We start from the raw sequence: 21,559 nt of genomic DNA on the forward strand, positions 1-21,559 counted from the left end.
AGGCCGCTAGTGGAAACTGGCGTCCAATCGCTTCCGCAATATGACATGGATCACTGACCACTGCTATGGCCTTAGCTCTTATCTGGAATACCCTTCGCTGTGGCTATAGACCTGGAAACCTCTGTACTGCTGCATGTGGGTGTTTCCTGACGTTGAATATAGACAGATATTCAATTAATAGTGTGAAGTCCGCCCATCTTGGTTTTTAGATTTCGGGTTGCAACCTACTAGCAAAACCTAGTCTGGTTCTAGAAAATGCAAGCCACAAAGTGTCCCCAGAGAAACAGTTCCCTAGACGAATCATATTGATTCGTTAGTTGCTCTCGACATCAACTCCTCTGGACATCATTTGATGCCTACATCTGGAACGACATGACTTCTGTCATCAAGCGATTCTACACGATTGTGGGCAATGTCACGCTAGAGCATGTGAAGAAATAAAACAAAAACGGCGCACAGTGGGCGTTGAGCATTGACAACTGTGCAAGGGAAGAGAAAACTGCAGTACGAGATAGAATTCCATCCACCAAAACAACCACTAATTGAATGTGAAGGACCCCAGAGTCAAGAAAAAGCCGTATCAGTCAGTGTGGCTTGGGTCGCAACTGAACGACTAGCTTTAGCTTTAGGGTACCCCGGGAGGCCTAGAGCGCTAAAGGGCCCCTAAAGATTTAGTACTGGCAGCCCCTAAAGGCCCTCCAAGGCGGTAAAATATCGCATGATCAAGTCAAAAAGGAAGGCTAACCTTATTATCGACCTAATGAGTTGGTATAATAGCACGGGGCTGATCGTAAGGAATATCATATTCATAGTTTGTTCGGAATCCCGATTTAGTCCACCGTAGGCACGTGACTACAACATGTCCATACCGTTATTGAAAGGCACCTGAGACTTGAACTTCAGCCCATCCCTTCAAACATTCTTAGAACAGAAACCGAGTTGAGTAGATATTTTCCAATTTTAATGAAAGTACCTTGACTATGAATCGCTTCTCTTACTTTCGTCGGTTCCTTGGGCGGCCGTCCGGGTTTCCCATACTAGACTCCACCCTAAAAATTGAAGAGGAGCGGCTGCCCGCATATAATCGAGGCCTGTTTTATCCAGTCAAACTTGGAGATGTTTTTCTTTCTAGATATCAAGTCCTCACCAAGTTGGGGTTTGGCGCAAATTCAACTGTCTGGTTTTGTCGTGATCTCTGGTACTTGTGACCGTGTTGTCTCAAATAGACAGAGCTAAATTTGGCCAGTCAACATCGGTATATCGCACTGAAGATTTACATCTGCGGGTCGGAGGATCGAGAAGTGCGAGTTCTTAGACACCTTTCCACCGTGAAGACACATCATCCCGGCAGCGCTCTCGTCCGTAAAATGATCGAGGAGTTCAAAATCACGGGACCTCGTGGTAACCATCAGTGCATTGTTTATGAGCCGCTTTTAACGAGCCTTTTACATTTTCAGGCAACTTTGAACCCGAAGAGTCTTCCGGAGGACTTGCTGAAGGGAGCACTACAACAGCTGTTACTTGCGCTGGATTATTTACACACGGAAGCCCATGTAATACATACTGGTTTGTGGCTCTCTGAAGACCGTTAGGTTGGGCCATTGCTAATATTTTCGTAGATATACAAGCTAAAAATATTATCATTGGTGCTAAGGATGATTCCATTTATCGCGAATGGGAAAAGGAGGAGGAAACTGAGCCTAGCCCGCGAAAGACTGATGGCTCCTATACTGTCTACCAGTCTCGGCCGTTCCTCCGGAAGAAGGGTTGGCGTGGTTTCGGAATGCCATTTCTCTCAGACTTCGGCGAAGCAAGACTTGGGGACGTGCATGAGGGATTGATACAGCCAGAAATCTATCGTGCGCCTGAAGTTATCCTTGGGATGAATTGGACGTCAAAAGTCGATATATGGAACGTGGGAGTGTTGGTCTGGGACCTGTTCGAAGACCACCATCTATTTGATGGTAGAGACCCTAACGGGAGCCAGTCAGATGTACACCTTCTCGCTGAAATGATGGCTATGTTGGGCCCTCCACCACTTAATTTCCTTCGCCGGTCTCCCCAGAGCCAAAAGTACTGGGATTCCATGGGTGATTCTCTCCTAATCGAGCATTAGAACTTCAGTTAACTCCGTGAATAGGGCAATGGAAAGCGATAGTAGAAGTACCGCCTTACTCATTAGAGGACTTGGAGGAGTACCTTGAGGGTGAAAACAAGAAGATGCTCATGCAGTTCATTAGAAAGATGTTACGATGGGATCCGGAGGAAAGACACAGCGCCCGCGAACTTCTATCGGATCCCTGGCTAAATTCCCAGTAACAGACCGCAATTTCTATCTGTTAAGATATGGGTGGAGGTCCACGGGGCTGCAAGTTTGAGCCATCGGAAGGAGGGCAAGCGTTTTGGTGCAAAGGAGCACAAAAGACGATCGAGCGAACATCAAGAGTTCATTCCCGTTGGTGTGACCCTATTCCCTCTAATTTGATAATACTAGGTACAAGACGATTATTTAAAGACGCTCTTGCTCATTATCGATTGGCTCGCGGCCAGAAGGCCGTATCTATCGAACCAGGTTTGATGGTGACTGAACACTTTCAGCCAAAGTTGGCCGGGTCTACGGGAGGTCACCGTCGGACAATAAGCCATTCTAGATTTGTGTAGCCACGACAGCAGGTAGATAGAATAGGGGGCAAAGAGCGCGATCGAGCCAATGTTCAGATTATGTAAGAGAAACAAATACTCCAAAATTCTCAATCCATTATGAAGAATAGACCTCTATGGAGAGATATTAAAATGTTGGACGTTCTTGGGCCAACGGCCGAGGGATCTCCGTGGCTCTGGCAGTGACTAGCAACTGCCAGGAGGGCCGCTGATTCCAAGGCTAGCGGACGATCTACCGGGGCGCTGCTCCGGGCCGGGACACGCTAACCTTACACTAGAGAACATTGCCCACCCCTATAGATGCCTTACATTACGCGTGTAATGTGTCCTGTAAATTTCTCTGTGGGGTCCTGTGATCAAGAGAAGAATTGCCTTTCTACTATCAAGTTTTACTATTTTGTACTTATCATATCATTCTATTTTTTTTTTTTTAAAAAAAAAAAAACTAATTCAGAGCGTTATAAATGCATTGGACCGAGCCGAGCTCTATTATTCTTTTTACTGGACAAGCCATGAGCCATACTAGAACACCTAAGATAGCTAGACTAAGAAAAGAAGCCGAACAACAGGAATAGAAGTGTCACTCCTCTAGAGTAAGCATTCCATTGAAGCTACCTCCCTCACGCCATCTCTCTATCTATTTAGCCCAGTTCAGTGATCTGCTCAGGGCATGTGGCGATCTATTCAGGAAGTACAAAGCGGCGAGAAATAGGCTAGACGCGAGGACCTAAAACAGAAAAGGAAAGACAACAATGCTTAGAGAAACTCGGTATATATATGCGCTGCTAACCTGTCACATCACAGTTCATCCTTGCGGCCCGAGGCTGCATGGACGTCTTCCTCTCCTCCTGGGCACACGGCAGGGGTGTTGACGAGCATTGAATAGACGCATTTCTCGTCTTCAGCAATCTTCAGAATCTCGTTCTCCTCGCCACACTGCAAGACGACGCTCGTGGACCGAGCAGGACCGTTCCAGCACGTCTGTCCCTTGGCGTACTCGAGAGATATCCTCTCCTCGGGGACAATCTCGCCGGACTCGTTGAGCTCATCAATGGTGACAGATCCAATGCGAACGAAGTTGCCCATGCGTGCCGTTGATCCGCCCTTCTTCGGGATCTGCTTAGTCTGATCCAAGAAGCAGTGCTCGTATGTGTACTCTCCGGCATCCTTTTGGATGCAGACGCCCTTCAGAGCACGGAAGATGGATCCCACACCGTAGTCCGTATCGAGATCCTCCTTGTGATCCTTTACCTGCCTCTTCAAATCTTCGATGGACTTGCGGACTGCATTGACGGCGTCACGGGCCTCGGTGACTGCCTTGGACTCGGAGGCGGAGCCCTCGTCTTTCGTAGGCAGGACGCCGTTCTTCTCGAGGAAACCTCGGATGGAGAGAACCTTGTCCTCAAGGAAGTTCACAAGAGAGGGAGGCAGATAGGCTGCCAGTTGGTAGACTAGATTACAGTTAATATCCATAATGGGAACCCTATACCCAAAATACATACCAAGATTGGCTTCACATCCATCCTCTTCATTCTCCCATTGCTCCCAGTTGACGCCAGACTTGTCGTCATCGGGCTTGGCAATCTCATCCAGATCACGGTCACGGGCAGCGTTCTCCAGGCCTTCAGAGGTACCTCTAGCGGCATATTCCTCCCAGCTGCGCACAGCGCGCTTGACACCCTCGTCATTAAAATTTGGGTTATATTCGACCTTGAACTTGGAGAGAATCTCCTCGAGCTCCTTGACGCGAGAGCGAGTCTCATCCCTCTCCTTACGGACCTCAGCCAACGCAGTTCTGAGTTCCTCCACTCGGCCCTTGGCGACCTGGGCAAGCACATTGACCTTGCCCGCCTTCTTGCCTGTCACCACCTTGCTCCGCTCTTGCTTCTCGATCTCCTCCAGATCAGCCTCCAAACCCTTGAGCTTGATCTCCTGGCCCTGGATCTGAACCTCCAGTCCGTTAATGCTCTCCTCGACCTCCTTCTGCTGCCTTCCGGCGTCAGTCAGCAGTTCCTTTTTCTTCTTCAGCGCAGTCGTCATCGACTTTTGTCTCTTCTCCTCCTTCTTTCGCCATTCCTTGCCAATCTCCTTGCACTTGTCCTCGCACTTGGTGCCCCCGACACGAGCCCACTCGTCACTCCCATCACAGCATAGGTCATAGTCACAGATCCCATCATTGACCCGCTGGAAGGGCGCATAGGAAGGCTTGTGACCTTTATTCTTGCAGTAGAACCCGGGCAGGGATAGCGTCAGATCGAGGTCGTTATTCCCAGGACGGTCAGCGGCCGTCAACGGCGAGTTATTGGATAGATGAGCACAGGCCGAAGTGCCGGGCTCATCACTACCATCCGGACAATCACAGTAGTCATCATTGACGGCGGAAAAGGGGACCTTAATAGCGGGGTGCGAGATACAGGTGAATGTGTCGGTGTCCTTGTAGAACTTCGCGACTAGTTCCAAACAACACCACCATGTTAGCCCTGTATGCACCAGCATAATCCAGCAAAACACACCCAAAAACCACAACAAGAAAACCACAGATCATACACCACCAAGGCCAAAACAGTATGGCCAATCCAAACAAAACTTTAACGCATAAGTAAACAATAGAAGAACATCCACTCACATTCGGGCCCAACACCCCGAGGACGTGCGGAGCCGTCGTTACTCGCCGCAACAACGGCGGTCGAGCATGCTGCCAAGCTCACGAAGAACAGCGATCCCTGAGGCAGTATCATGATGGGAGCATTGAGCGTTTTATCGCGCCAATGCGGGTGTACCGAACAAACGTCGTATACAAATGCGGAGAGAGCTTCTGGCCACCTTTAGCTTGTATGCGATTCTGGACTAAACTAGATCTGGGGAGGGCGGACCCTCTCTTAGTCAGCCGCCGTTATCAAGGCGGCGAAATTGCCGATAGAAGTTCGCTTTACTTTACTCACGGCCGCATTTCTAGATTCTTGATTTCTTCTATACTAAACCAGTGAAGAAATATGGGTAATGACGGTGGAAGGTGAGTATACCGTCCCATTTATCTAAGGATATGCAGGAGGGAAAATCTAACGCTTGAACGACAGTATCCCCACCCGCCGCGAGCTCGTCCGCGAAGCCGCGCGCGCCCCCAGCACAGCTCAAGTCAAAGAAGCCCAGCGCGAACTCCAAGAACACTACTGGACGACATGTCCTCTGTCCCACAAGCCGTTAATGCGTCCTATAGTGGCCGACTGCGTCGGGAACATGTATAACAAAGACGCTATCCTCAAATTCCTCCTTCCTGGCGAAGAGATCGAAGGAATCAGTTCCAAGGCCGATTGCGAAGAGATCCTCGGCGGACGGGTGAAGGGCCTCCGGGACGTAGTCGAGCTGAAATTCGAGATCGACACCGAACAAAACCAACACCCCTCGACTAAGCTCGACAAGCAAGAGGGTTGGATTTGCCCAGTCACTGCTAAGCAGCTCGGGCCAAATGTCAAGGCCGTCTATCTTGTGCCCTGCGGTCATGTGTTCTCTGAGGAGGCAGTGCGCCAGCTGAAGGGCGATAAGTGTCTGCAGTGCAATGAATCGTACACGGAGGAGAATGTCATTCCTATTTTACCGACGAAAAGTGAGGAGAAGCAGCAGCTTGTGGCGCGGGCGCAGAAATTGGCCGAGCAGGGGTTGACGCATTCGCTGAAGAAAGCGGCTGGGTCGAAGAAGCGCAAGAAGCAGGCTAATGGGGATTCTGCTGAGACGGAGGGTGCTAGTCGCAGCAATACATCTACTCCTAAGCCTCGTGCGTCGGATGGCATTAAACATGCGGCGACGGCGATGCTGACTGCCCGGGTCCTGGAGGAGGAGAATGAAAAGAAGAAGCGGCGGAAGATGATGGGTCTGAATGATAATCTGAATAGTCTCTTTACGAAGGACTCCAAAGACGGCAAAATGAAGAACACCGATTTTATGACCAGGGGCTTTACTCTTCCTGCAGGCTCTAGGAAGTGATTGGGTTTAGCGCAATTGGCTCGACGGCGTACGGATTTGCTTGGGCTGCTTATATCGGCTACTGGACCGGTTAATGTTGATATTCTTTTTTTTTTACATTTTTGGGATAGATGAGATTTGTACATGTATAGTTACATTAGTAACATAAGATAAACTAAGGTTTTCATTTCTATAGTACAAAATATCCTGCAATTAACATGCTACAAGAACGGTGACTAAACAATGGGCTCATGTCGTTCAGCAACCTACTCAATAAGCCCTCTGGAACGAAGCTCAGCCTCGATGACCTTCTTCCGGCCCAACTCCTCGTCCCGGTCCATTGGCTTCTGCTTCTTGGCAAAGACCTTGACGTTGGGCAGGTTGTGGAGACCTTGGCTGTTGGCCAGGTAATCTGCCAGCTTCTTAGGCTTGGGGTTAAGAGCCGACTGGATGTATTCAACTACCTGTCCAACGTTGGCAACCGAGTGAACGACAGGATCCGGGAGGTAGTGGCCGCTCAGCTGGGAGAACCGCTTCAAGAACTATGGCATGACTGAGTTAGCAACCGCATAACGCAACGAATTAGGGACAGATGGAAGCACTTACAGCGAACTTCGTAGCAGGGTCGTCCAATGGGAGAGACAGGAAGCCCTTGTCCCGAACATCAGCGTATCCGAAGAAGGGAACATTCACCTCCGGCATGAGGTCTTCCCACTTGGACTCTTCGACGGCCTCCTCGGCCTCCGCGGTCTCTTGTGCAACGGCAGGCTCTGGTTGACCGCCGATCTGTTCGAAGATATAAACGAGGGCTTTTTCGGCTTCCTTGCTAGGATAGACCACGGCCTGGCTCCACTGGCCGGGCTGGATCTTGCACTTCCAGAGCATCTTGAAAACCGACTTATCGTGCTCGACGACATCGCAAACCTTCGACAAAGGCTTGTTCAGGGCGTGCATCAGGCAAACTTCGACTGCTGCTTGGTGGGCGGCTAGGGACACTTGACCCTTCTTGGTGACTTTCTTTTTGAGCATAAATCTACATGCCAGTTAGTCAGAGTCTGCCTCTATTCCGTCCCATTGACCGGCATAAACAGCTTGACTCGGGCGTGACCCCAAGAGTCCGCGAAACGACAGGGACACGTACGATTCATATCCGTCAGCCTCAGTAGGAGGCAAGTCGGACCACCTGCCCAAGTGGCCCACACGCGGAAGTCCCTCCCATGTGGTTGCCGGCTCATACGCCTCAGCGGCAGCGAGCTCCGCTTCATTCTCGACCTGAGTTTGTTCGGAGGCCTGGGCGAGGTTCTCCGGCTCCTCCTCCTGTCTAGCCGGCTGGTCTTTCCTAAATTTCCGTTCCAGAACTCCTTCTCCCCCATAGGGATCCTTCAAACCGGGCGGGTTGTCTGTACCCCAGATCTTGCGGCGCACTCGTTCGGTGATCGGGGTTGCGTTGGACGCATTGCGCAGGAATTGCCGGGCGACCAATGGGCGTGGGCGTGCTTCTTGTCTGCACACTGAGCAGACGTAGAGGGTCCGAGAGCCCTGGAGGGACGATACCTCCAGGTTTAACAGCCGCAATGAGGGACGCATGGCGGTGGTGTGATACGAATTGCGGACTTCAGCCAGCATTCGAAAAGTTTCAGGATTCCCGTTCGGAGGTTCTTCCATGCACTCGGTCACGTGGACTGTCGCCCGGGGCTTGGCATTTCATGGCTCGCGTTCACATTGAGAAAATATTACACAAAAATCGAGCATTAAAAGTATAGACATTATGAAATACGTAGTGTCTTGGTGAAGGTATTTTATAGAAGCTTGAAAATTTTCAATTCATATGTACATGCATATACGCTCGCTCATAGGATATTAAAGTCGGCCATTAATCTTTACAAGTCTACTCCCGAACAAACATACCAGCCATTCCCATACCCGTTCCAATGCACATGCTGACCACACCAACTTCCTGGCCGGTACGCTCCAGCTCGGGCAGGAGAGTGGCGAGCTGTCTAGCTCCAGTCGCACCGAGCGGGTGACCGATGGCAATAGCACCACCCTTCGGGTTGACCTTGGCCTCGTCAATACCCAACTTACGAACCGAGTAGAGCGCCTGGGAGGCAAAGGCCTCGTTGATCTCCCAGATGTTGACATCTGAAACGCTCATGTCAAGCTGCTGAAGGAGCTTGGGAATCGCAACCGCGGGTCCAACGCCCATCTCATCGGGAGCACAACCAGCAACAGCGGTGCCGACCCAGCGACCCTTGATAGAGGATGTCAGTCCAAGTTCGGTCGCGGTGGAACGGCGCATGAGAAGTGCAGCGGCAGCACCGTCGCTGACCTGCGAGCTGTTTCCGGCGGTGCTGGCACCAGTCGGGGAGAAGGCTGGTTTCAGACTGGCCATCTTCTCGACGGAGATGTTGGGGCGGACCCCGTCATCCTTAGTGACGGTAATTTCCTTCGGGGGCGCATCGGGGTTTTCAGGGTCAAAGGAGAGGGTCTTGACCGGCACAATTTCCGAGTCGAACAGACCAGCGTTCTGCGCAGCAGTAGCCTTCTTGTGCGACTCCGCGGCGAAGACATCCTGATCCTCCCGCGAGATACCATAACGAGAAGCAACGTTCTCGGAGGTAAGACCCATAGGCATAATGCAATCCCGAGAGTCCTTCGACGGCGACTCCTTGAGCTCGGGCCAGAGCACGGTGGGGATCGCGCGAGATCCGTAATTCCGGGTCATGGACTCCATTCCGCCACCGACACCAATGTTCAGGGCACCTGCCCTGATTCCGTTGCCGATCGCGGTAATAGCGGCGAGACCAGACGAACATTGTCTGTTGATGGTATGGAATGGAACCGTGTGAGGGAAGCCGGCGTGGATCTGAGCCATACGGCCAGCCTTCGCACCGCCGAGCTCTTGGAGAACGGAGCCGATGGCGACTTCCTCGATCAGGGCGGGGTCGAGTTTGGGGTTCGCTTCGAGGGTAGCCTTCAGAACATTGGCGAGGAGCTCTTCGGGGTACGCATCTTTGAAACCGCCTTTCTTCGCACGAGTAACGGGGGTACGCAGGGAGGAAAGGATCACAATGTCATTGGGGGACTTCTGGAGGACCTGGCGGAGGCCCCGGGGAATTGGAGATGCCATCTTGATAGACTCTAGTGGATGTCAACGCGCACAACAAGCTGAATTCCGGGGAAAGAAGAGGAAGAAGAACATTTATATGAAAAAGGATCGGTTGCCGGACATAATTCCGGGAGCGGGCCCTCTGAAAGTGGACATGGCCCTTGAGAGCTTGCCATCCAAACTGCCGGCAACGAAGATCGGCTAAGGCTTCTGCCGCCCAGGCTGGGGAACAGTGTGGAGATCCGATCTTATCATTTGGAGTCGGTCACCTTAAATACTACGAATAGGCATCTCCCTGGTAACACGGCCACTGTGGACGCTGTCTGTTCGCTCTCTGACCATTCGTATCTGCGTGAACAGCAAAGTACTCATGAATTTGACCAAAAACTGATGGTGATGAAGGACCTATCCCCGGAGTCTTGGTCGTTTGACCGCGAGAATCCCTCCGTTCCGTGCGTCGGATAGACTCGCTTATGTCAGCCGCATCGGAACGATTTGTCGGAAGATGGGTATTCCACAAGGAACTTAAGTTGGCCGCTGATTTACCCAGAATACGCGGACATCCGGACTTCATGGTCTTTTCTCCATTCAAAATAAACTTCGCTATGCACAAGCCCATTGCCACCTTAATAGTAAATTGGATAAAGCCAACCCCACCTTCCCCAACGCCTTGAAAAAAAAACGACATCATGTATAATGGATCTCATTACCCACTCGATAACTCCTTTCCAATCCGGGTATCAACAAACGGAATAATGTACAGGGGATATTGATCATGACAGTTGCGGGGAACCGTAGAGCCATATTAGGTGCGGATGATATGGCTGTAGTGGCCTGGCACCTTGCACCGGCACTTTTCACAGTCGGCTCGAAAGCCCATGGAGATAGTGATTTTCTTCTTGCTTGACGCATTCTTTGACTTGCATTCCGATAGCGAGTCTCTCGCACTGTCAATTGACGGTATGGCCTCCTGCATGTTGGGCGAGCTCCGCTCCGTCCCTATCCATATGGAGGGAGAGAATGAGGCAGGGCGAGACGGGTTGTAGGCCATATCCACGTCACTCGCAGTGTCTTTGATGCTTGCCATCGCATCTTCACTGTCACTGACTGGGCTGGGGGGGCGCGGAATATCAAAGCAAGATGGAGTTGCGCTCTGAGAAGTCGGGTGGCGTGTAGACGGCGTAGAATCATGATCGCTCGTCATTGGGGGGAAATACCCATACGCGGAAGTTGCAGCATGTCGCTCACTGATGGTCAGATACTGGTTAACGAGACTGTGAGGGATGGGGGACGGTTGAATATCCTCATTGCCGCGTGCACTGGTTGGCCATGGGTACTGGGTGCAATCACCGGTCGGCGGCAGCATGTCTCTGTCGTGGTCTATATCCATTGCTGTATTGGAAGCATGACAATGGGCTACCTGGTGAGGCAGCTCCCCCTTACTATGAGTCAAGCCGGCGCGCACGTGCTTTCTCTGTCTGACACTCCCATCGTCATCATCTGAGGATTCCACCGGCGTCAACGTAGATAAACCGAACTCCGCAATAGCTTGGTTCGCTTCGGTAGAGGTGAGTTTCTGAGAGCAGTGTGGGGATGTGCGGAGAGCTAAAGAACGGTGTTTCTACATGCTCAACTGTCAGCAGCAGGGCCATGGAAGCGACAGAACCAGAGGCAAACAAACCTTTCTCTCGTGGATGGCGCTACTTGCAAAATCGGCAAGCTCTTCATGGCCCCTTGGACGTTTGGACGAGAAACCGAACATGTCCCTTCAGTGGTCTAGTTCCGTGGTAGATGAGAGAATGTAAAGGTATGGACCGCGTTGAATGCAGGACCATTCAGCTCCGATGGCCAAGAACACAGGTGATGGCGGCCTCCAGGAGACTCTAGCGAATGGAGTCTCCAGAAACAACGGCGGGATTGTTGGATAAATAGAGGTTACTGTATCATATCCAGTAACTCAGTGAGTAGTAGGGTCAACAACCCACGGGGAAAGATAGACACTAGGGAGTGGAGGGTGAGAACGGAAGCAGTCTGGCGATATCACTCAGTTACACCTGCATCGGACCCGAACGTTTTAGCGTGGGACGGGTAGCCCCCAATGAGGGAAAGCGGCCCACCCCATATTTAGCCTGGATTATCCTCAGCCGGAGTTAATCAACCACGTCTTAGTGGGGGGAAACAACATGTGGAGTGCTTGATCATCGCCTTTGTTGTTATTTGCTGCCATGCTTGTTTTCATTTCTCTTCCTCCTGGTTGACCTTGTGACTCATGGTTTTCTCAATCCAAGGACCAATCGTTCTACAGACCATGCAAGGGGCTGGCTTTTCTTTACTCCGACTTGCTTCGAAGACAATACATCGATATATATCCAACGTGCATGTACGATCAATGATACCAATGGGGACGCTTACCCAACGGGGTTACCGGGAATTCAGGCATCCAATGAGCACGAGTGGCTGAACCAGCTTGTTAATCCTGGGGGTTTGATTAGTCTCGAACTTGGTGTAGTGTGTGTACAGGACTGCAGTCGACGTCGACTGTTCACTCTGCGGTGTACCCCCAGAAGTAGTCTTCGGTATGTCCTATGAGTGAAACTTGGACTACAATGAGCAAATACAGCGGTGTAGAGGTATTATCTTCCGCTATGCTCAACGTACTTGGCATACGTGTGCACTAAGTTTAATCGGTGTTTTAGAAATACATGTGTGCATCTATATTGAATCGCTTGGCTAGTTAGTTGATGCTCGGGGGAAATTCTAGTCGATTAGTTCCAACGAGGAACCATCTGTAACACCAACCATGTCAGATACTTACTAGTGGTAGAAAGGGATCTGTGCTGTTCTAAGCGATTGGTCAAGTGGTACTTAGCCTGGGGAACGGATCTGGTGCCAGCTGAATGGAGGTAAGACGCATCATAAACTGTCCAGGTGTATGTTATTCGGGAGTGACGGAGATATGGGCCAATTGCAGGCATTGAAGAGAAGAATGAGGTATTGTTAGGTGTATACTAATCTTCGTCTACCCTAGAGGGCAACAGGATATCCATGGATAGTCGTCGTGAGATGTACGTAGATCTGACTGTATTTGCGTACTCTGTACAAAACCGTATATACAACCTATTTCAGGCATACTAACTACTACACACAGTACTGCTCCTTAGTTGTTGCCAGGGTTCTGGGAGACCGAAAAAACGGGCGTCGGCGTATTGGTATTTATCACACCGACCGGACTGGCCGGGATTGCAGGGCTGTGAGTGGTCAACCTAAAATTTTCCAGTGTGTGTGAATCATTCGCGGCCCCACTCGGTACGCAATTTTACTATTCAAGGTGATCGATCACCATCTGTGGTCGATTTTGATCGCAACTTCTGCATGCCATTGACCTTCTCACTATCACTCGTCTCCGGAGTACTCTGCACTATAAAGGATCTGCCAATCCTACTCCTTCCTGAGTCGCTTGTTGCCTCTCGAATATCCTGTCAACTCCTCCCGTACTTCCGAATTTCCTCCCCTCTTCTATTCTTCAGACTTCCTCCCCGCCACAAACACAATGCCCCTCGTTAACACAACGGAGTTCAATGAGGACACTCGTGGTAAGTAATCGCTCCTCGAAGGTCGCCTCCCCTCGGATGGTATGATTCTGATCTCGACCAGTCCTTGGATACGATCCTTTGCTGTCCCCTCAGTACCTTCAGTCCGAGATCCCAGCTGTGAGTCACCCCACTTCCCTGCCGAGGCACACACACACCTTCCACTAGGGCAGAAAGATATTTCTTGCTCGGGGAAGGTCGATGGCACGATTTAGGGATTTTTCAGGCTAATCATCATGCGTCCAAACATAGCCTGCAGAAGCCACTGCCACTGTCCGCTCGGGCCGTAACCAAGCTGTTGAGATTATTGAGCAGCGCGATGACCGTCTTCTGGTGATGGTCGGCCCCTGCTCCATCCATGACCCTGTCACTGCTCTGGAATATGCCACCCGTCTCAAGGAGCTCGCCACGAAGCTCTCCTCCGACCTGTGCATCATCATGCGCGCCTACCTGGAGAAGCCCCGCACCACCGTCGGATGGAAGGGTCTGATCAACGACCCGGATATTGACGAGTCCTACAACATCAACAAGGGTCTGCGGATCTCACGTAAGCTCTACGCCGATCTGACCAGCATGGGCATGCCTATTGCCAGTGAGATGCTCGATACCATTTCCCCTCAGTACCTTGCGGATCTCATCTCCCTCGGCGCCATCGGTGCCCGTACGACTGAGTCTCAATTGCACCGTGAGCTGGCCTCCGGTCTGAGTTTCCCCATTGGCTACAAGAACGGTACTGATGGCAACCTGACCGTTGCCATTGACGCGATTGGTGCTGCCGCTCACCCCCACCGTTTCCTCGGTGTCACCAAGCAGGGTCTCGCGGCCATCACCAAGACCTCAGGCAACGAACACGGTTTCGTGATCCTGCGTGGAGGCAACAAGGGTACCAACTACGACCGGGAAAGCATCCGCCAGGCTCGCGAAGCCCTGCGCGGCAAGAAACAGCGTGAGGTGCTCATGGTCGACTGCTCCCACGGCAACTCTAACAAGAACCACCGCAACCAGCCTCTGGTGGCCAAGGAAGTCGCCGACCAGATGCGCGAGGGCCAGGACGCGATTGTCGGTGTCATGATCGAGTCCAACATCCATGAGGGCAACCAGAAGGTCCCCGCCGAGGGCCCGAAGGGTCTCAAGAAAGGTGTCAGCATCACGGATGCCTGCATTGACTGGGAGACCACCGTCACCGTGTTGGAGGATCTCGCCGATGCCGTCCGCGCTCGACGTGCCGCGAAGGCATCCAGGGCTTGAATACAATGAGTTGAATCGTGTTGGTCGCAGAAGCATTCCATTTATTTGTCTTTGAGGACGGTTTCGTTTAAGATACCAGGGCTGTAGTGCTTTTTTTTTTCTCCTCTTCATCTTTCGGCTTCTTGGTGGGCTGCCGCCTTTCGACGATCGTTCTTGGATAGTCGATTCGATTATTTGAAACACAGTAGAGATAATGTGTGTAAAAAGTTTACCCAAAATTGCTATGTTGAATGAATCTTGCTTTCAAGCAGCATCTGGAATAGTCCCTGTCCGAATAGAGACAATCGTGTTGTGATCCAATCTTATTCACACTCGCACCTGTAGATTCGCACCCCATGCTCTAAGTTTTTTTTCATATCTTGGGCCGAAACCAATAACCCAGATAATGACGGAAAGTATATGTACACAATATGACGAGAGGACCCAGTATTACATCGGCTCAAAACACACCAAACAGACGCCAGCAGCCCAAATCGGTGGAATACAAGGAGAAGGGAAAAGAGACCAAATGCCATGCAACAGCAACACACAAAGGAAACACGGAAGAGAAAAAAATAGCCCAAGCGGAACATCATCGAGAACGATCTCACCTCATCCGCCCATCATCAATACTTTACACGCTCACCTCTCACATCCTTACCGTCCGGTAAGCCAACTCTTCCAGCTCTTCGACGTCTGCTTCGCCGCGGTCTCTGCATTCTCCGCCAGAGCATCCAACTGACCCGGTTGCTGCACAGCAGCAGCAGGGGCAGCAACAGCAGCCTTCGCCTCCTCCGCAGCCTTCGCATTCAACGCCTCCAGAACCCCCGGCTTGTTGTTCTCCGTCGCACCCTCCACCTTCGCGGCCGCCTCCTCCGAACTCAACCCGTCAAACAAATACCGCTTGAACTTCGCCCAGGGCCGTTGCGCCTTCTCCTCCTGTTTCTTCTGTTCGTAGATCTCGCCGATCTTCTCGTTCTTGAGCAATTCTAGCTGTGCCGGTGTGGCGGTTCCGCTGGCATGCGCCGTCTTCGCATCCTGCAACGTCTTCAATTCCTTCTCGATCCACAGCGCCCGTTGGCGACGGTTATATAGCGTAAGAGACACCATCGAGTAGACCGTTAACGCTCCGCAGATACCTACAAAGTGACCCATTAGCCACATCCGTCCTACTCCACGCACAGTAGCATAACATGCCCTGCCCTGCCCTGGGCATGGCATGACTACGTAACAAAGACGGGAGTTCAGAACGAGGGATCGAAGATAGAATACTCACCCGAAGCCGCAATCAGCGTATAAACCATCGTCTTATGCGCCTTGTTGGCGAACCGTCTCCCGAAATCGATCAGGCTATCTACGCGCGACGTCGACTGTGCCATCCGTGCCGCCCTAGCCTGGGCCCGCAACCGTTCGACCTTCTCCTTCGGCGTCTCCGGACGACCGCCGTTGCCGGATCCCTGCGACTGGGCGTTCGCCATGAACCCGGGGAGCTTATAGGGGGCGGCGCCGGGCTTGGAATGCGCGTAGGGGCCTGTGGCCGTGAAGCGGGTTGCGTCTGCGGCGGATCGGGACATGGCGTGATGTTGTTTTGTTTTTTTCCCCCTTAGTCTTTTGTTGATTTTCTGGCGTGTCGGCAGGAGAGGAGAGGCGGAGGTGTAGTATAGGGGAGTGGTTACGAATCGGAACACACCGAGCTAGTTGGAGGGGAGCAGTCAGAGCATTCGATTCGGCGTGACTGTTGATGCGTGAGGATCTTCCGGCAAATTTTCATCCGTTGTTGGACTGGCTGAAAGGAGTCTAGGCGGGAAGCGTCGGCGGCCAATCGGTGTGGAGTGATTGTACGGCGGCATCTGACGTCCCCCCAGAGCTGCAAACGCCTTACCCGAGTTTCTGATCTATGATGGAACTGGGTTGGGACTTCCAGAGAATACTCTAGGATTGAACTGAGCAAGAAATTACGAGAGGAGAAAAATGTCCAACAACACCCCCGACCTCTCCTCCGTCCTAGCAACCCTCTCCGCATTATCCAACCAATCTCAAGCTCAAGCCCAAGCTCAAGCTCAAGCGCACCTACAACAACAACACCCACCACCATATATCTCCAACAAGAACACTCAAAATGTCCCAGAAGACGACACAGACCCCTACGAACCCTCTGAAACCATCATCCCCCTAACCCCATCCCCAAACATCCCCCACCCCAAACCTCAACCCCAACCCCAGCACCAAAAACCCACCTTCCACCTCCCCAACACCTCCACAATCACCACCTGGCCCCCTGCGTTGAAAAGCATCATGCGCACCCTCTCCACCAATGAAGACCTGCAGCGGAAGATCCGCTTCCTGATTCAGCGCCAGCATGATCATGAGCGCCAGTGGTGGACGGGGAGGGAGGCGCTGGTGCGAAAGCAGAAGGCTCGGGTGGAGAAGAAGAAGGAGTTGGATGCTGTTTTGTGAGTTTGATCGATTTCTTCTCTTTCTATCTTTCTATATGTATTGTTTTGATCTATGTTGGGGACTAATGGTTTTCTAGACGGTCTGTGGGTGCGCCGGTTGATGAAAAGGAGATTTCGGTAGGTTTGGTTTAACTTTTCTTTTTTTTCCTGTTTTTTTTTTTTTTTCCGTAGTAGATGGAGAGGTGTTGTTTGATATGCTTTAATTTGCACTGAGGAAGACTAATGAGTACAGACGGCCGAAGAAGACCGCGCTGAGTTGACCAACTACGATCTGAAGGTCTACAAGGCGTCGAAGCAGATGGCCGATGCCTTGACGGGAGAGCTGCGGGCATTGCAGATCCCCTTTTTCAGCATTACGCCGAGTCTGGTCGTCGACTCGGCGGGGTCGACTCATCCTCCTGGGATCGGCAGGGATGAACTCGCCGTTCTACGACGGAGGATGTTGGAGTTGCTGCAGGACTTTTGCAAGGAGTGATGGGCCTGTCCCGAGCCATGGGCGAAAGAGGAATAGGTCATGCTCTGGATTTATGATTATGGATATGATTATGTACACCAATTCTCTCTATCCTCGGCCCCCGGCCAAACCGTCTATTCCGTTCGCCTAAGGAGCATGCGCAGCGCCTGAATCTTTCAGCTCATACATATATGCAAGTAGCGAATCCCATGAGCACACAATGCGTCGACCACGCTGTGTTACAAGCCACAACAACAAAAACAAGCCAGATGCCCGAACCCCGAAGCCAACCCAAACGCGCAGAAACGAAGTGGAAGAAAGATGAGACCATAACACCGGATAATGCAATATGAACGCCGTGTGAGGCCCGACAGACGACCAGCAACACACCTAGAACGACAAATGGATGACTGTGGTATCTAAATTCCCCGCGAGGAGATTGAAAACGCGATTATGTTTCCCCAGCACTTCACGTCGATGCCTTCTCGGCCACAGCGACCGCAACCGCAACCGCCGCACCGAGGATCCCACTCTCCGCGGCGGGGTCGAGGCGGACGGAGGGGCTGGGAGTTGCGTCCAAGGTGCCCTTCGAAGCGTTCGTCTCCTGCAACAGCTGGTTGATGTAACCCTGGCAACGATCCCGGAAGCCGGGATACTTGTTGATGACACTGCCGTCGCATGCAATGGTCAAACTCTGGGGATGTTCACTCTCGATCACCGTCACCTCTTGTGTCTCCTTGATCGACGATGTTGCAGAGGCGGTCACTTCGGGGAACTCGGCCTCGTTGCGCAAACACCACATGCTGTGGATGGCCGTTGCCAGGTATCCCGCGGAGCGGTTCGAAACAATCTCACAGATACGGCGTAAGAACTTGAGGTCATCCACGGAGGGGGCACGGTGGAATGTGTGCTCCTTCTGGAGGAGAGCCGCCGACGACGAAAATGATGCGGACGAATCGGCCTCAATGGCAGCGACGATGCTCGTGTCGAACGAATAGGCATCGCGCATGGAGCGAGGGAGTTCACCGCCAAACAAGTGTGCGGTCTCCACGGCTTCCACGATGATCAGTCGAAGAATTTCGCCCAGGTAGCGCCCGGTGATCATGTATTCTAATGGTTGATAGTCGGGTCGAAGATGGGTGCGGTTGATCACATCGTCCCATCGGCTCATGGGGAGAACCTTGCCACCGAACATGCTCAGCTCGCTATTGATGATGACGTGCTTGGCGTAGTCGAACCAGCCTACGGGTCTGGTGCCAAACTTGGTCAATCCTATCGCATGCACCGGGAAATGAATCGCCATATTGGTTCCCGTTCCAAGAATCAGGGACATGCGGGTCTTGGGGTCCACGTAGGCACGAGAAAGAAGAGTAGCAGAACTGTCGTTTACAATGGCACCCATTTGGAGGTTCAAACTACGTTTGTGACACGACTTGACAATCAGATCTCCCAGCTCCTGTCCCACAGTACCATTCGAACATAAAAAGCCCTTGCCCATTTGAATCACCAACCCACTGTTGATGGACGTTTGCTCCACTGGGAATGACCATGACAAGCCCATGGACAATGGCGCCGATTCTCGACCGTACTGTGCGCCGACCTGGGAGAGCATCGAATCGATCTTCTCCGCCATCCAGTCAAAGAATAGGGTTCCCTCCAAAAGCTTGACCTGCTCGTCGATGGGGGACGAGTTGACCCGGAGAATGTCCATGTCGCCGTTTCCGCGAAGTTCAATCAAAGCCACACGGAAGGTGGAGCCTCCGACGTCGAGGGCCAGGAAGGTTCCCTTCTCCGTTCCTGATGGCAGCGCATGGTTGTACGATGGCAACATGCTGACCGGACTCGACTGGAGACAAATTCGAAGCTGTTCACGGATCTTTTCGGACATCATGGCCATGTTCTGCATGGACAGTGGGGCTGTGAACACATGGTTGACTTCGTCAGCCAGGTCATCGAGAGTGCGACGGCGCCAAGATGCCCGGTGGAATGATTTCCTCTTGCCAGAGGAATCCCGGAAGAGTGATGGAAACAATAGCATAGCTTCTAAGGCGGCGACGACGTTGGAAAAGAGCTCCTGCATCCTATGCAGGACCTTGGTGAGGGACGCCGACATGGTCCGTTCAAGTAGGTCGTGGAATGACCGCCTTGTCCAAGTGGTGAAGATGAATGGTGACAAGTGAATTCAGGTACAGTGAAGTGAGACGAGCGGGGCTTAAATATGGAAGTGAAGACCAAGATGAAATGAGCTCATAGGCGTATGCATCTGCCGAAAGAAGGGGCCAGTTTGCGAGAATGAGTGGTAATTATAGCGGAAGTGATGTCGTCTTGTCCGGGTTCCAAGGAGAGTAGCAATTCACTGGTGATATAGTGAAGGAGAGAGAGACCTCAACGATGGTGATGGAACCGAGTTGCAATGTATGAGACGTGAGGTAACACTGGTGGGAAAATCCCACAGCAACAATCCCTCGTCAAGCTGTAGTGGAGACCGTTTGGAAAGTCGGAGAGAGAGAGGGACCCAGTGAGAGGGGGTAATAAATAAATAAATAATACAAATAAAAATAAAAATAACAAGGTGGAAAAAAAAAAAAGCTATTAGGTTTGGGAAATAATGAGAAAGGGTTGAAAATAGTGGTGCCAGACGAGAGTGCAATGGCTCAAATCTCTCTCCACTGAACTAAGTCAATGGGGCAAAAGTAAGACACACTTCTGCCGTAGTTGCACGAAGCGTTCAGGTGGTGGTGCTTGTTTTTTGTTTCCTCACCCGTTGTAGTAGTATCGTCAGAAAGTAGTAGTATTAAGTAGAGTGGTAATGGTCAACGGAGGGTGACGGGACCATAACCAGAGGCACTTCAAGCATGGATCAACGCGTGTCCATTCCTGGAAGGGATCCAGCAGAATGAATGGGTCACTCACCCTCCAAGGAATGATGGATGGAGAAATTCAAAAGAATTTCAAAACACAGTGAAAAGAAACAAGGGACCAACAACGGCGGTGAATCAAGAAAAAGAAAGACAAAGGAAGTCAACAACCTGACTACAAGAGGGGGAACAGGGAGAGATTGAATATTGATTGATGGATGCAGAAAAGGAAAAGAGATGCGCCGGAGAGACAGGACTGACTCCGTACCGTTTGCCAGGTAATGTACGGTTCGTCGGGGGGACGTATTGCGGGTTCGGTATCGTCATGACCGTATGGAAGATTCCCACCCCAACCAAGATGACCGCGAGTGGAGATCCAGTTCGACTGCTACCCTGAAGGAACATCTCGATTAAATTCACGACGCATAGGGAAACTAACAAAGGGCAAACATCCAATGCCATGGCTCAATGACCCATCGGAGAAGAACATTGAGTGGCACCTTTTTTTCACCACGCTACTACTAGTACAGAGCAGAATTGGTCGAGGAACATTACCGGGAATCATGACATCAATCGACCACGACAATCCTGTGATCCGCTACCAGGATATCAAAACGTGATCGATCTGTCGCATGAAAGATTGAGATAAATTACTTTCCTGATTCTTATCTCTGGACTGTATCTCGGATAACAATCTGCGGGGAATGAATCCTCCTACGACTCCGTACTAGTATCCTTCCGTTCGTCAGGATGATCCCCCTTTCCCAATGGGATACTTAAGCATAAACGGATGTGGCCAACTGCCGATTCCCTCATCTCGCAGACGAAACAATCGATGAGCCATCGAATGGGATCTTGGAACCACTCTACCCGGGCCTACCACGTTGTGCCGCGACCAGAGTTACATTCGAGTTTCCAACACCCATGATCTGGTTAGTGTAATAGATTTCCACTGCTCCAATGTGTAACCGTCCTGGTACGAGACGGTACGCCGTTACGGCAATACCGGTTCTACCCTAATGTGTAGTCCATTCAACCTGCATAGAATCGTCTGCTAGTTTAATTCGTGTCACTTGAAGTACTGGTACTATAATTATGGGAGGACGATTTTGGGGTGCCTTGAGTTTAGACGATCTGTCAGTGACTCGGTGCACTGACATTCCATAGCAATCACCCAAAATTCCCCAGGGTGGCTCGTCCAGGGATTAAGCAACAGAATGGTGACGACAAGATAAAAGGAGAAA

The 21,559-nt window shown here is 51.4% G+C and overlaps 12 protein-coding genes across 12 annotated transcripts; 5 read left to right on the forward strand and 7 right to left on the reverse strand.

Annotated features, from left to right (window-relative positions):
* Positions 1-980: 980 nt before the first annotated feature.
* Positions 981-2,319, forward strand: BDV37DRAFT_283184 (kinase-like domain-containing protein; the record flags this gene model as incomplete). Its single annotated transcript, XM_032087243.1, has 4 exons — positions 981-1,198; positions 1,247-1,566; positions 1,620-2,090; positions 2,141-2,319. The coding sequence occupies 4 exons, from the start codon at positions 981-983 to the stop codon at positions 2,317-2,319; spliced, it is 1,188 nt and encodes a 395-aa protein (XP_031941460.1).
* Positions 2,320-3,185: 866 nt separating this feature from the next.
* On the reverse strand, positions 3,186-5,441 carry BDV37DRAFT_248303 (putative protein kinase C substrate). The gene is made up of 3 exons (XM_032081982.1): positions 5,288-5,441; positions 4,164-5,111; positions 3,186-4,112 (listed from the first exon to the last, which is right to left on the reverse strand). Exons 1-3 carry the CDS (start codon positions 5,397-5,399, stop codon positions 3,460-3,462), a joined length of 1,713 nt encoding a protein of 570 aa, XP_031941461.1. The 5' UTR covers positions 5,400-5,441; the 3' UTR covers positions 3,186-3,459.
* Positions 5,442-5,593: 152 nt separating this feature from the next.
* Positions 5,594-6,753, forward strand: BDV37DRAFT_119112 (uncharacterized protein). Its single transcript, XM_032078549.1, has 2 exons — positions 5,594-5,674; positions 5,739-6,753. Exons 1-2 carry the CDS (start codon positions 5,655-5,657, stop codon positions 6,640-6,642), a joined length of 924 nt encoding a protein of 307 aa, XP_031941462.1. The 5' UTR covers positions 5,594-5,654; the 3' UTR covers positions 6,643-6,753.
* Positions 6,754-6,887: 134 nt separating this feature from the next.
* On the reverse strand, positions 6,888-8,208 carry BDV37DRAFT_283187 (mitochondrial 54S ribosomal mL50 protein; the record flags this gene model as incomplete). The annotated part of the gene is made up of 3 exons (XM_032087244.1): positions 6,888-7,163; positions 7,228-7,654; positions 7,763-8,208. 3 exons carry the CDS (start codon positions 8,206-8,208, stop codon positions 6,888-6,890), a joined length of 1,149 nt encoding a protein of 382 aa, XP_031941463.1.
* A 249-nt stretch (positions 8,209-8,457) lies between these two features.
* BDV37DRAFT_119119 (thiolase family protein) lies at positions 8,458-9,977 on the reverse strand. The gene has a single exon (XM_032078550.1). It carries the CDS (start codon positions 9,749-9,751, stop codon positions 8,510-8,512), a length of 1,242 nt encoding a protein of 413 aa, XP_031941464.1. The 5' UTR covers positions 9,752-9,977; the 3' UTR covers positions 8,458-8,509.
* Positions 9,978-10,469: 492 nt separating this feature from the next.
* On the reverse strand, positions 10,470-11,728 carry BDV37DRAFT_119128 (uncharacterized protein). The gene is made up of 2 exons (XM_032078551.1): positions 11,412-11,728; positions 10,470-11,351 (listed from the first exon to the last, which is right to left on the reverse strand). Exons 1-2 carry the CDS (start codon positions 11,490-11,492, stop codon positions 10,536-10,538), a joined length of 897 nt encoding a protein of 298 aa, XP_031941465.1. The 5' UTR covers positions 11,493-11,728; the 3' UTR covers positions 10,470-10,535.
* A 1,318-nt stretch (positions 11,729-13,046) lies between these two features.
* BDV37DRAFT_248307 (3-deoxy-7-phosphoheptulonate synthase) lies at positions 13,047-14,828 on the forward strand. Its single transcript, XM_032081983.1, has 3 exons — positions 13,047-13,323; positions 13,385-13,440; positions 13,573-14,828. The coding sequence occupies exons 1-3, from the start codon at positions 13,281-13,283 to the stop codon at positions 14,566-14,568; spliced, it is 1,095 nt and encodes a 364-aa protein (XP_031941466.1). The 5' UTR covers positions 13,047-13,280; the 3' UTR covers positions 14,569-14,828.
* Positions 14,829-14,886: 58 nt separating this feature from the next.
* On the reverse strand, positions 14,887-16,319 carry BDV37DRAFT_119142 (cytochrome c oxidase assembly protein COX14). The gene is made up of 2 exons (XM_032078553.1): positions 15,824-16,319; positions 14,887-15,686 (listed from the first exon to the last, which is right to left on the reverse strand). The coding sequence occupies exons 1-2, from the start codon at positions 16,119-16,121 to the stop codon at positions 15,205-15,207; spliced, it is 780 nt and encodes a 259-aa protein (XP_031941467.1). The 5' UTR covers positions 16,122-16,319; the 3' UTR covers positions 14,887-15,204.
* Positions 16,144-17,702, forward strand: BDV37DRAFT_119137 (uncharacterized protein). Its single transcript, XM_032078552.1, has 3 exons — positions 16,144-17,000; positions 17,081-17,120; positions 17,236-17,702. The coding sequence occupies exons 1-3, from the start codon at positions 16,519-16,521 to the stop codon at positions 17,476-17,478; spliced, it is 765 nt and encodes a 254-aa protein (XP_031941468.1). The 5' UTR covers positions 16,144-16,518; the 3' UTR covers positions 17,479-17,702.
* On the forward strand, positions 17,564-17,868 carry BDV37DRAFT_119157 (uncharacterized protein). The gene has a single exon (XM_032078555.1). The coding sequence runs from the start codon at positions 17,649-17,651 to the stop codon at positions 17,808-17,810; it is 162 nt and encodes a 53-aa protein (XP_031941469.1). The 5' UTR covers positions 17,564-17,648; the 3' UTR covers positions 17,811-17,868.
* Positions 17,662-19,978, reverse strand: BDV37DRAFT_119151 (putative hexokinase). Its single transcript, XM_032078554.1, has one exon. It carries the CDS (start codon positions 19,568-19,570, stop codon positions 17,927-17,929), a length of 1,644 nt encoding a protein of 547 aa, XP_031941470.1. The 5' UTR covers positions 19,571-19,978; the 3' UTR covers positions 17,662-17,926.
* A 207-nt stretch (positions 19,979-20,185) lies between these two features.
* BDV37DRAFT_248311 (uncharacterized protein) lies at positions 20,186-21,008 on the reverse strand. The gene is made up of 2 exons (XM_032081984.1): positions 20,371-21,008; positions 20,186-20,304 (listed from the first exon to the last, which is right to left on the reverse strand). Exon 1 carries the CDS (start codon positions 20,775-20,777, stop codon positions 20,454-20,456), a length of 324 nt encoding a protein of 107 aa, XP_031941471.1. The 5' UTR covers positions 20,778-21,008; the 3' UTR covers positions 20,186-20,304; positions 20,371-20,453.
* Positions 21,009-21,559: the final 551 nt, after the last annotated feature.

Source organism: Aspergillus pseudonomiae (genome assembly GCF_009193645.1).
Source record: "Aspergillus pseudonomiae strain CBS 119388 unplaced genomic scaffold BDV37scaffold_33, whole genome shotgun sequence".
In the NCBI taxonomy this organism is placed as follows: Eukaryota; Fungi; Ascomycota; class Eurotiomycetes; order Eurotiales; family Aspergillaceae; genus Aspergillus; species Aspergillus pseudonomiae.